Genomic DNA, 12653 nt, shown 5'->3' with positions numbered 1-12653 from the left:
AGATGTCACGTGACGACGAGCGCCAGTTCGGGACGATGTAAAATTCATGAATTGCCACCACCTGTTTGGCTGCGTTGACCTCTGTGGAAAAAAACAACTGTTCTGAAACGCTGAAACCTTCTGTGACGCTCCTGGGGGTTGATTCTTTTTCACATATCGACAGGTCACATGATTACACGGCAGAATTATATCAATGAAAACTATATTAAATAAAGACTAACATCACAGAAGACAGCCATCTTCATATTCGTCGCCGTGAGAACCCGAAATCACACAACGGAGCAAATGATTTGTCACATTAAGATCTGACAATCACTGCACTGAAATACCGACGTCATTTAACCACAAAAAAATTATTGTATGGGTGTGAGAAGGAGTAGGCCTACAAATATGTGTTTTTTTGGGGGGTGGGGAGATAATTTTAGTTCGTATTAAAAAATGATATATAGAATACGTACCTTCATTAATTTGTACCTAGATGGCTTTTACTTTCATTTGGGCACTGATAACACTGACAAGTTTAATATGGCTGGTCCATCGATACATTTTAAACAAACTGGAACGTAAATCTGTAAACGCGCTTTTGAGCCAGCGAATACAGAAACTTGCGATATAAATGGAAGAATGACAGTTCAGTTTGACGTCAGGATAAAAACATTAGCAACAGAAAAGTCAAGGGATGGGCGGAGATTTTGAAAGAGGGCAGAACCTTTTGGGAAATACCGAGACATAAAACGTATTTTAAGTTACTCGCGAGCAGAGGGACTGACGAAAACCACGAAGACCTTTAATGAAGGCACATAGTCTGTGGACCGAGATTCAAAAGAGGGACCTCCCGATTACTGGTGTGCAATCCATTCCGTGGGAGCTCAGTATTTCTGTTATGAGAAAACAAAAATAGTGAAATAATTATTTGAAGCGGTCCGTCCTACCCACAATTACGTGTCAAGCAGAGACAGGGGGTTAGCCGCCCCCTCAGAGTTTGTAACACTGTGTTTTGTTTTGTCTGTTCTCTCGTTGTCCGCCCGCTTCAGAGGAGGAACACCACGTAGCCGCTAGTACGATATTTGGATGCTCTGCTGCAGGCCACAGCGGCATCAACCAGCTGGGAGGGGTCTACGTCAATGGTCGCCCTTTGCCTGACAGCACCCGGCAGAAGATCGTGGAGTTGGCGCACTCCGGCGCCAGGCCGTGCGACATTTCCCGCATCCTCCAAGTCTCCAACGGCTGCGTCTCCAAGATCCTCGGCAGGTAAGAGCTCCAACCGCCGCCACTTCTCGAGGGGACGGGCAGGGAAACGTTCGCCCGTGGCAATTTCGTGGCTTGTCTTCCGGGCAAGGCCACTTCACACGGTAACACCTCCTACACATGATATGGGTTCACGCGTGTTATTGTCAGAAGTAAACGTTTCTTGCCGGCAGACCACATGACTCATATATGAGCAGTGAGCTACCTTTTGTAGTTTAAGTCAGCAATGCCCTTACTTCCACCACGTTAAGTTTCGCTTTGAAAACTTAACGTGGTCGGGGTAACACAGTCAATGCATGTTCCCTGTTCTCCCAGCAAGCATTCGTGAAACCGGGCAAAATGTGTTGCCACAGAGATCATGGCACGAGGATTCATCATGTCTGCTACAGATTCTGTTAGGATCCGAGTGCTGATTCACAGTTTCTCACTAGAACTGAATATAATTTTCGAGCCGAACATTAGTAATTAATTAACAGTGCATATAACAGAGAAATTATAACTTTAAGACAAGAATTAAACATGAAAAGGGTAATTAAAATTCTGCGGTTTTAATAGCAGTGTTCGTGCCCACGGCCTGAAACACTTATCACCGTATAAATTCCTTCAGACTGCTAGTGCAGGACCTAACTTGTTTCTGCCAATATTCGGTTCAGTCTATGTTACCGCCTCGTTATTAAGCCAAAGGTTTAATTGTTCTCAATTTTTTTCTATCTCAATAAAATTAGTTTCAATTTCAGAAATTATTTTTCTCCCAGTCTAAAAAGAGTTCCTGCTCACTAGATTGCTAATTACAAGTAATTAATCGTGATATGTGGTCACTGAAGTGCATAAATTGCTGTTAAATTGTCTGGGAATGAGTGAATGAATGTGTTTCTTATAAATTTCAGGTATTATGAGACCGGTTCGATCAAACCGCGGGCGATAGGCGGCTCGAAACCACGAGTTGCCACGTCGAACGTTGTGAACAAGATAGCCGACTACAAGAGGGAGTGCCCCTCAATTTTTGCGTGGGAAATCCGTGATCGTCTGCTGTCCGAGGGCGTCTGCACCAACGACAACATCCCTAGTGTGAGTTCGCCAAAGCAGAAGATCGTAGCACCCGGCCAGTGGCCTCCCCTGGGGCCTGCCTACATTCCGAAGGCCCCCTCGACCTAACCTAACTTAACCTAACTCAGCGGGACACAGTCTTCCTTGAGAAACTAGTTGTCAAAACATGTCACGTTCATAAGAGTCCGCCATTAGAAGTCATTGTCTATTTAACGTATTTATCGAGATATTTCGTAAATGTTTTCGTTACGATTTATGCCTGAATGTTTCTGTGCAAGCATAAGAATTAATTGTGATGCTTAAAAGTTTATTTATTGTTGTTGTTGTGAATCTATAAATGAAGGGAGCCCACTGACCTAGCTGCAACGTCTCTTAGTTCATTTGTCGCTGGATGTTCATGCCACAGTACGTTAACCCTTTAAAGCACAATATTTACTTTATACATTTCTTATCTTTCACAAAATAAACAGCAATGAACAGCGGCCATTTTTATAAACCGATTCAACTGTTTAATATCTGTAATAGAAAAGCATTGTGTTCTCCTTGAGGTACGAACTGAATTTTTATATATAAAACTGATGAACTTCGTGCTTAAAGGGGATAACTGATATAAAATTACAGTCGTTAAATAATCAATTAAATTGTATACAAACATATTTCTGAATTATAGCCTTTGGTTCGTACAAAAGAAGAAAATGTTTATTTCCGTACTGTTTTGTCAGATTTAAATATGATAGAATACGCCACTGACCCCACAAGTGATTGGACTAAGAAAGCATCGAAATTAAAATAAATTGTAACAAGTAAATAATTATTTAAATCAGCTTCTTTATATTGCAAACCCTTAATACAAATATATATATATATATATATATATATATATATATATCCATATATATATTAATACCAATAAAATAATTTTGGGTCTAGTTATACAATAATTTTAATGCGAGCCAAATCCTAAAATTAAATGTTTGTTTGTTTTTGGATTTAACTTATCATGCGATTTTTCATGACCAAGAAAATTATGATTCATTCTATTGACTCCGAAAGGAAGAATACCGGGTGTCGCAAAAGAAATTACTTATTTTATAAATATCGGTAAAAATCGAACGGCTGAATGGATTTAAATACAACTTAAAATTGAATAACTTTTTTTTTCTTAAGAAAACTTAGTTATGTTTTACATAACTTTGACTCTACGAGCTTCATTAAAATCCATTGAGTGGACCGCTTTCACCACTGCGTTTACAGAAGTAATACTTTTTGCGACACCCGGTATACGGTATTAACGGACGTAACTCATAACACTCTTCACATCTGTTCTAGTTAGGTGAACACACTTAAAGCGCATGATTCACACTACATTTCACGTCACTCAGAAATCCTTATGGCCTTTGCTGGCTTCTTTTCTCATCAGAATGGGTTCAAGGAACCAGAGACCGCAAACTCCAGGGGGCTAGTTAGCCTGTGGGAACAGCCAGGGTACATGATCGTGTTATTACAGATCACCAACATCTCCAAATAAAATGAATTCTTTTCGAAATCGTATTAACTTCTTGCCGATTCTGTGACCCGGGAGAAATGATTTGGTATAATGAAAGGGCCCCCGGCCGGATGACGGGGTATTGTTATCGACACAGCGACATTTATCTTGGAAGCAAAGAAGTGAGTTGCGTCTGTTTTAAGATTTTACTCTGATTCTCGGGGGTAATGGACATTTTTTAAAAGTTAAATACGCCCTTATTTCACCCGAGAGCGTCTGACACGCGTGATTTATTCGCATTGTCCAAAATACGTATCGTTTGTGGCGTGAGGTTTTGTTTCCACTTGTTCAAAGAATCAGAGGTTTTTCATTTGTATTAGCAGACACAAAACCTGTGTGTTCGTCAGTGAGGGAATTGTTTCATTCCTAATTAGGGAAATTTTATAATTGTAATTTTAATTAATGGGTGATATGTTCGTAGGGGGTCTGTCTGTGAAAAAGTTTGTTTTTAAAAGCCGCCTTTACAAAAGTATTTGTATTTCTTACGTTCCATAGAACTGAATCTGCTGGTGGACACAGTACTGGCGGGATGCTGTCCAGTTTAAAATAAATCTCCTAACAAAACACAACCATTAAACTTTCGTGCCTAAACATTCCGAAGATTTTACGTAAGTAGAAGCTTCATGATTTGTAATATTGAGAGATCAGCGAACGTTAGGGAGCTATGTTTGACTGAGCACTGGGGAAACAAGAAATGTAGATAGAATTCTATTGGAGAAATCCCTTAGAATTCGTCCATTTAAAAGACCTAGAAGTAGATGGGAGGATAAAGTTAAGTAGTATCTTAAGGAGAAGAGGCTGTGAGAATGTGAGGAGAATATGAATGGCTTGTGATCGTGTTAAGTGACATTAAGAAGCAGTTCGAAGTCTGTCGTCTGGAACGTTACGATGCCTGACCTGGTGTCACGCGGGGCGAACTACCCTCCTGTAATGGATCGGCCACCCGCACAACGCCATCTCTCCTTCCGTAATTCTGTAAGTCAGGGGTATCCAACAGTTGATCTTCATAAATCATAAAAATTAATCTCCTTTCTTTTTTGGTCTGAAATCCGCGTTTCTAATCTCCGAATTCACTCCACCAATTTAGAACGGACGGACAAGACGTGATCTGTGTTAAGCTGCTGTCCTGTAAAATGCCTAGAGTAACTGAGAAACCCACGAATACTTCAATCATGAAACCAGAGTCTGAATAAGAAATATTCTGAATACGAGCCAGTAATCGTTAAGATATCGCGAATCGTCTTGCACAGTTCTTTGTTATTTCGTTGCTAGGCGACCATAATCGATTAATATCGCATAGGCGATAGGTACGCCCGTCGCGTCGATTTAATTCGTACAGCGATCGCAATTCGACGCCATGACAGTAAATAGTAGAAAGCTAGTCATCGCCAAGACATATTCATAACATGCCAGTACATAAAGTATTTCCTTGTTTGAGTCTGTTAATTTTAAGAAGAACCCTGACTAAAAATTGGACTTTTCGCTAGTTTTATGTATGAAATGCGGTAGTGATATTAATTTCGTTAACCGAATAGTTCAGACCTTCCATATGTGGGGTCTGAGGTGGATAGAGCTGGCTCAGAATCGCACCCACCCTCTAATGCTGCGAGGTTATTTTCAAGGAGTTAGAAAGAATTTTATCTCAAATGTTTTTTCCAGCTGCCTTCCCGATTACCAACATTGTGTCTGAACATTTTACATGAGACGCCTCTCGACTCATCGCACCGTGTACACCCCTGCCGTTTAAGGGTTTCATATCAGCCCTGCTACAGTGTATATTGTCACGTACAATGTCAACAAAGCGAAACACCATACACAAGGTCTGGGACCTTTGGCCCTCACGTCACATCTCACTGCTTCCGTCCTCTCGCGCCCTCTAGCCCTTCATCGGCATAAAGAGCTAAGGGAATGTTTCTACCCCCTACCGCACGGCGCCCTCACAAGACAATTGAGAGGCAATCGAACATAAGGGTCTCTCGGGCTGCTGCTACACGGGACAGGCCACACAAACAACTAACTCCACGGAGCAGACAGAGTATTTCTTGGGAAGCTGATAGTCGCTCAGCCAACCAAGAAATTTTACCGAAGGTTCCCACAAGAGCCCGCCACCAGTCCTTACCCTGAGCCAGATGAATCCGATTAACGCCTTCAAATGCTCTTCATTTAACATTAGAACTACCTTTCCATCTGTGCCTATGTCTCTCAAGCGTTCTCTTTCCTTCACGTTTTCCGATGTACGTATATGTAAGCTCTTGTGATCACGGTAATGAACCTTTATATTCCAAAATAAAGGAGTGGTGGACATTTTTGTAACAGCTGAGCGTAGTATCAGCTCTTCGAGAAGAATTTTAATCCATGGAGTTAGAATGGGTAAATCCTTTCTACAGAATGTACATTTACGGCCTACTTCGTAGGCAGGAAACAAGAAATGCATATTGAGTTTCGATTAGGAAAATCTCTCGGGACGCGGCTATTTGAAAAAGAGACATGAACAGACGGAAAGCAGGAAATGAGGACAAACGAGATGGTTAGCAGGCGGGTACTGACATTGGCAACATTTATACCGTTGGTAGTTACCATAGCAACCGCAGTTAAACACCGAGTTTATTAATTATGAAGCAGAAAGCCCATCAACGTCGGATTCTTATGATTATGCAACAGTAAATTAGCATTCAGCACAGAGCATAAATTATTTATTTTGTGAATTTCAGAACGGGACTACAGCGCTCTCATCGGCTGTAGGCAAAATCACTTTTTTTTTTCTGAGTAACGAGCCCCTGCAATTTTTACTTTACGGAACTAAAAACTTCATTGAACACAAGCCAGTGAAATCTTTTTTGCGGATTCCGTGGAGTGAATTGAATTTTGGTCTGTCGCCGTCAAACACGCTGCTTCTACGTGAAACCTAACCTTCACCGATTTCATAAAAGACCGGACGTGGCAGCCATGTTCTGGGTTGCGACGCCACGCGGATTTCAGTTTGTCTTCAGTACCACGTGCAGACAGCCAGTTAGTATCCCGAGTTAAAGCGGTCGGAGCACGACACTGATCACTCACGTGTACCCGGTTTTACGTGGAGCCCTGCCTTCAAAACGCCATCGAAGCGGTATTTAAACAGGCCGGCAACTTTCCAAGCACTTACTTTAATATTATCTTCTCGCTTAAGTATTTAAATACTTACATCAGCCAAATGCATAGACCAGTTATCTTTTATTATGACATATAAACGACATTTCCTGCAAGACGCCATTTTCTTGACTCCCCTCCCCCGCGAGGGTGTTTCTATTCTGTATATGTACACACACACACATTGCTATTAATCCCTCACAGACTTCTATTCCTCCCCCGCAATTTTCATCCCCTTCGCTCGCTCGTAACCGGGGGCTAACCGCGTTCGAAGGGTGGCTGCTGGCGCGTCGGTTGTGCGCGCTGTCCGTCCGCCTCGTCGCTGTGCATCATGGCGTTCACGAACTGTGAAAATGCCGCTCTGCATATCAACTCTTCGTGTTTGATCTCATTTATGTTTTTTTCTGGGAAATATATAGTCTGCTTATACTGCAAGTGATTCTGCTTGAGGAAGCTGATAGTCACTCATTCACCCACCACTTACGTACAGTCTGAATGTTCATTGCCGTGATCACAAAAGCCTAACATTAGAATTGGTAAAATCCATTCCGCATCGCGACATCCCATTCCTTTATATTCTACTCTCATATTTTATACTTCAATGAGCGTCAGTCTCGAAATTGGCTTCTCCTTCCCAACAGGCATACCGACTTCAATTCTGAGCGTTCCATTATATTTTCGCTGCGTGTGCTGTGTGCTCCGTCTATTGAACCCTCGTTGTTTTGATAGTAGTAATATTCGGTGAATAGTACAAATTATTACGCAATTTTCGACAAATTTTTAAAGCATCTGTTTGCTACGTTCATGTTGTACCTGATCATTTTATTCGAAAAAACCCGAAAGGAAACGTTTCTCTGTAAGGTTAGGTTAGGTTTGTTTTTCGTTCATTTCTAGATCGAGTCCCTAACTGGCGTCCAACAGACATGTCTGTGTTTCCTTTCGTCACATTCGTTTCCTTTTTCCACCAAATCATCACCACACACCAGAAATTCATGTGTGCCAGTCCCTTCTAATTTTACGGCCCTTACTAATGGCGTATTCTAAAGCGAAAATTATTAAAAACAAATGTTGATAAAGCAGCACCATTTTCAGTAAATTTTGAAAAGGAAATTCATCAAACAAATTTTTTATCGGAAAATCGGAAGGAGATTGGTTTGTGTCTATTTTTAGTTATTACTTTAATCGTTGCGATGGCGTGAGGGCCCTTTGTCCAAACCCCAGATGCTACATGAATGAATATGGAACAGCGGTAGAATGATTCTGACAGGGGAAAGGCGAAGGTCTCTGAAAAGGACCTAATCTAGTCCCACATGGACTGACCCAGGTCACCGCGATGGGTGGCTGGTGACTAGCCACCTAAGCTACGGCACCAACCCCTATTTTAAATAATTACGCAAGCACTGGTCAGAAAAATATGGCGGCACGGGCCTAAGAACTATTAAACTATGCACTAGACAGGGGTGAGTAGCCAGCTTCACGTTCCGGCTCTTTAACCCCCGGTAACATTGCTGGGTCCCAGTCTGACTGTGGCGGCGATGAGTGGATCGTCTCTCCCGGTCACCTAGTCCGTTCACGCTGTGCAGTCCCCGATGACGGGGTTTTCCGGACCGCGGGGGACTTAGGCGGGGGGTCCACATTAGAGCCTGCTACTAGCCGAAGAGGAATGTCTTGTGTGCGATGTGGAGGCTTGGGGCATGTGAGAACTGACAGCCAGGGTCGGTTTGCGTGTGAATGGGATGAGTGAGGGGCGGACTCGCAATGAGGGGATGACACAAGGGGGAGGAAATTGTGTAAGGGATGCAATCCCTCCCCTTTCTCAACAAGGGGACAAGGATATAGGAGGATCCACAATCAGGGGTAGCCATCGGAACAGAATCCCAGCTGAGCAATGTGGCATTATCTGCACACTCACGTTAAAATTACGTCCCTGATTGGGCGGTCTGTAGATCCCAGATATTCCACAATGACAGTTCGAACAGTCTTTGTATCGAGGAGAAAAACCCCAAAGTACATGTTCGACTGGTAAGCAATGCGTATGTATCTCTTTGCAGTTTGTATACAAAAACTTGCACTGAATTATCAAGGAATCTGCTAATTATATGAAATTTTATAAGTTATTTCTGCGAGCTCAATCGATTACGTATCCTATGAATGGTAACTACGCAACTTTAACGTCAGAGAGTGAAAAGCCAATTTTGTAAATAATGAATAAGCTGGGAGGATAGCATTATTAAGTCGTCAGCCGATGACGGAACAAAGTTTAAGTTTAAATGAGATTTTCACCATTTTTTTTATTTCTAGGGCTTGAAAATTAGGATATTAGTAACCTTTTATGCTGACAAACGTCGATAACAGTCAACTGTTTATAATATCCCTCCATACTCGTTGGATAAGTCTGCGGAGACGTGTCGGATAATGGTGCAAGTACGAAGAAACCATCCTCCAGCTTCGAACACTTGCGAAGAATTCATAAGTTCACTTCGGCTCACCGAGAGAAAAAGTCCCTGCTTCTGACGGGAAGAAAATCGTGGTTGTCCAGCCACCGATCTGCCTCAGGACATGGGCGATATCACGCTCATTTCCACACGTAAATGAAAGTGTTGGCCGACCAGAATGGACACCCCTGAGAGATCTTCCCCAGTGAAGGAATGAGCATCATTAGAGTTACAGGATAACTGGGGATGGACCAGTGAGGTTGCTGGTGGCTAAAGCATCTCCCGCCCCCTTTTATAGACGCGAGCCGATTGTCGTGTGGTCCAGAAAAGAACTGGAAATGACGGGAGAAGCAGTTCTTTCAGCCCGGACGTCCGCCATATTGGTTCCGATTCGCTGATGGGGAGGCGGTTCCCTCTGCAATTGACTGCCTTTGTTCGGCGGTGGTTTGTCAGGTTCTTGCCTGCCCCGTTCGTCAGGGTAACACATGCAGACGGCTTCTTCTGCAAGCCGTAGGCGCTGAGATCCATCGCAGAGTGAGCTGAAGGCATATTACTGTTAACTGCCATGTCTGAACAGGCCTGTTAAAATAACAACTGAGTATCGTTTACGTAATGTGTGTTAAATGAATGCAAAAAGGGGAGTTACATTCCGTCTGCGCGTTTTACATCAGGAACTGGTATTCCGATGTCGGAAAGGTTTACGTCAAAAATTATATTTAATTATCCTTCATAACGGCCTACCTTAACCCTAATCTTTAATTTAAAATGAAAGCTCAATTCAAATATATAATTAATTTTTAATCCAGACCCATGGTCTCAGCCCCCACTCATAAAATTTCTACCTAATTCAGTTTGAACTATTTTACCGACAGCGTATTGTTATAATAACTATTATTCATAACATTGTCAGTAGTGGTAATTTTTTTTCTTTCAAATCCGACGTTTCGGAAACTGGCTCTGTGTCAGCATCGGGAAGTAGGGAAAGACGTTTGACCAACTGGGCAGCTCTAGTCTCGTAACCTGGAATAGAGGTGACGGGCTGGCCTCAGGAAAGTTTCTGTGAGAACCACAATTCCATCGGAGCTGTAAAAAAAAAAATCAAAATTATTTTACGTCATCTAGTGTCGTAAATGCAAGGTAAAACCGAAGCGACATATGAAAAACGTAGGTCACAGTGAGGCGAGAGTTGTCGGTAAATCCGAACACAATGTCGGTGTGACGAATAACCACCAATCAGTGTCCTCAGGTCCTTAAAATGCTTTCACTGTGTCATTTCGAACACGTACACATTTCTCTAATGCCTGTTGATTTGCTGTAAAAAAATCATAAAAATCACGTGAGTCGCGCTCATGTGAACTGACCATAAATAAAGCTACAATTTGTGTGTTTACGTTCATTCTGTAGTCATCCAGAACGAGGTACGAACGTATGTTTACGTTCCCACGTAAATGACGGGTGTAGCACGAATATTCATTAATCTGGATTAATCTATTACATTTAATCGCGATGTATAAACTTCAACGGACTGTGGCTGATTTCAGGAACAACCCCAGCATACGACCGGGGGAGGGACTGGGGAGAACAACGTAAATTCCAAGTAGCCACTTGCAGACTACAAGCAGAATCTTCGTCGGTTAGGCCGCCCGCGATGCATCGCAGTGTATTCGTAATATAAATAAAGTCTTTACAAGACAGGCGATGCAAATCCATTTAAAATACCGCAAATTAGTTTTAGTGGTGAAATTGTACGACGCGAGAGATGATGATGATGATGATGATGATGCCGATGATAACAATACCAGTAATGGTGATGATAGTGGTAAATTCGATTGTTTCGTCAGTTGCCGGTAATTTCAGGTCAACGGTTTTCGCCAGCCAGCGAGGGCGCCTCGTAGTTGAATGGGCCCATCACTAAATGGAGCTTGGCCTATTAGTTTGATTGGGGGCGGCAGTACAATGGGAGAACATCCGATGAGCCGATGTGTATCGTCACCACATGGTGGGCGAGCAGTCGTGCCCATATGGGACTTAGTCTCAGTGGGATGGGGTGGGTAGGGGTCCACCAACTCCTCTTTAGCTTCGCGGTGAGCTTCGAGGAAGTTAAACTTCGCAACCCCCGTCCTGAGCCGGTCTTGAAGAGTTGGTTACGACATCGCCTGTGTCCACAGCCCCATCCCTTAAAAATAGAGGGATGAGTGCGAAGACGGGGGTAGTTGTGCGACATGGAAGGCGGGATTGTTGGGTGCAGGGGGTTGCAAAGAGGAGTTAGGGGCTGTGAGCATCACGCATGGATGAACCGAAATTTTCAATGGGATCAGTTAAGCGTGTTGCACAATTCATGTCCGGTCATATGTGAAATAACGTACAGTAGTGTACAGGGAGGGGGAGGTTTTTAGTGAGAGAGCTTGGTTACCTCATCAGAGCAGCGGGGGGAGGAGGTGGTTAACGCTCAGACCTCATCACTACCACTGGGTGGGTTGCTTACCATAGTGGTTAGGGATAGTATACCAGAGTGGAATCGAGGAGAGAATTTATTGTGAAATTAATTGAATTTTTGGGAGGAAAAACATATATTGCAGGATATGGTGGCGTCTGTTTGGATGGACGGAGCGGGTTGCAGAGAGTGACGGGGGGGGAGGTTGGGGGGTGAAAACTGAGGAAATTATGGCATTTGCGCTGATATAGTTCACGGCTGCTCTGTGTAATGCCGCAGAGTAAAAATACTGGGCGAAAAGAAAGTCATTATTAAACGACTGTTGGTTCAGGAAAGGGTTTTTTTTTTTTTGCAGAATTTGTAAGCCAACCTTTCGCATACATAAACAATTGAAAGTCACGAGAGGCATGATTATATGGTATTTTGTAAACACAAAGGCGTGTTTTGGTAAGAATAGATTTCTCGACTGAACAAGTGAATTGTTATTTATTCTACGGTTTCGTAATTCAAAAATACTAGAACTAGAATTCGTATTTACTATTTTTTTTTTTTTTTTTTACAAATATTTGTTCCGTGCATTTACCTTCCTTTTTTTAAACACAAATCTATTTTAGAACCTCACATAACTCAGTGTTTGTTAAACATGAGGTGAACTCGCTCCCATAAAGCTCATCGAGATATCGACATTTATATTAACTTCCATTGGCCTTCACATTCATTAGCACATATACAATTTACTACCAAATTATCAGGAAATGACGTCAGTGGGTATGATTAATGTTTGCTGACAGATCCTTCGAGATCACGAAAACTGAGA

The 12653-nt window shown here is 42.5% G+C and overlaps 1 protein-coding gene across 2 annotated transcripts in view; it reads left to right on the top strand.

Annotated features, from left to right (window-relative positions):
* toy (paired box 6 protein twin of eyeless) overlaps positions 1–12653 on the top strand; it is an 85810-nt gene that overhangs the window by 32631 nt on the left and 40526 nt on the right. Inside the window, exons 3-4 of one of the 2 annotated variants that reach the window (XM_087346357.1) lie at positions 1086–1251; positions 2136–2316. In XM_087346357.1, coding sequence (XP_087202483.1) covers positions 1086–1251; positions 2136–2316 — 347 coding nt within the window. Of the gene's footprint in view, positions 1–1034; positions 1252–2135; positions 2317–12653 lie in introns of both variants that reach the window. The other variant, XM_022057132.2, reaches the window with a different exon arrangement.

The sequence above is a fragment of the Zootermopsis nevadensis genome, unplaced genomic scaffold (genome assembly GCF_977971745.1).
Source record: "Zootermopsis nevadensis isolate Lab colony 2312 unplaced genomic scaffold, Znev_1.0 Znev_ptg000001l, whole genome shotgun sequence".
NCBI lineage: Eukaryota > Metazoa > Arthropoda > Insecta > Blattodea > Termopsidae > Zootermopsis > Zootermopsis nevadensis.
The sequence above is the reverse complement of the archived record's forward strand: the minus strand, read 5'-3'. Positions and strand labels throughout refer to the sequence as shown.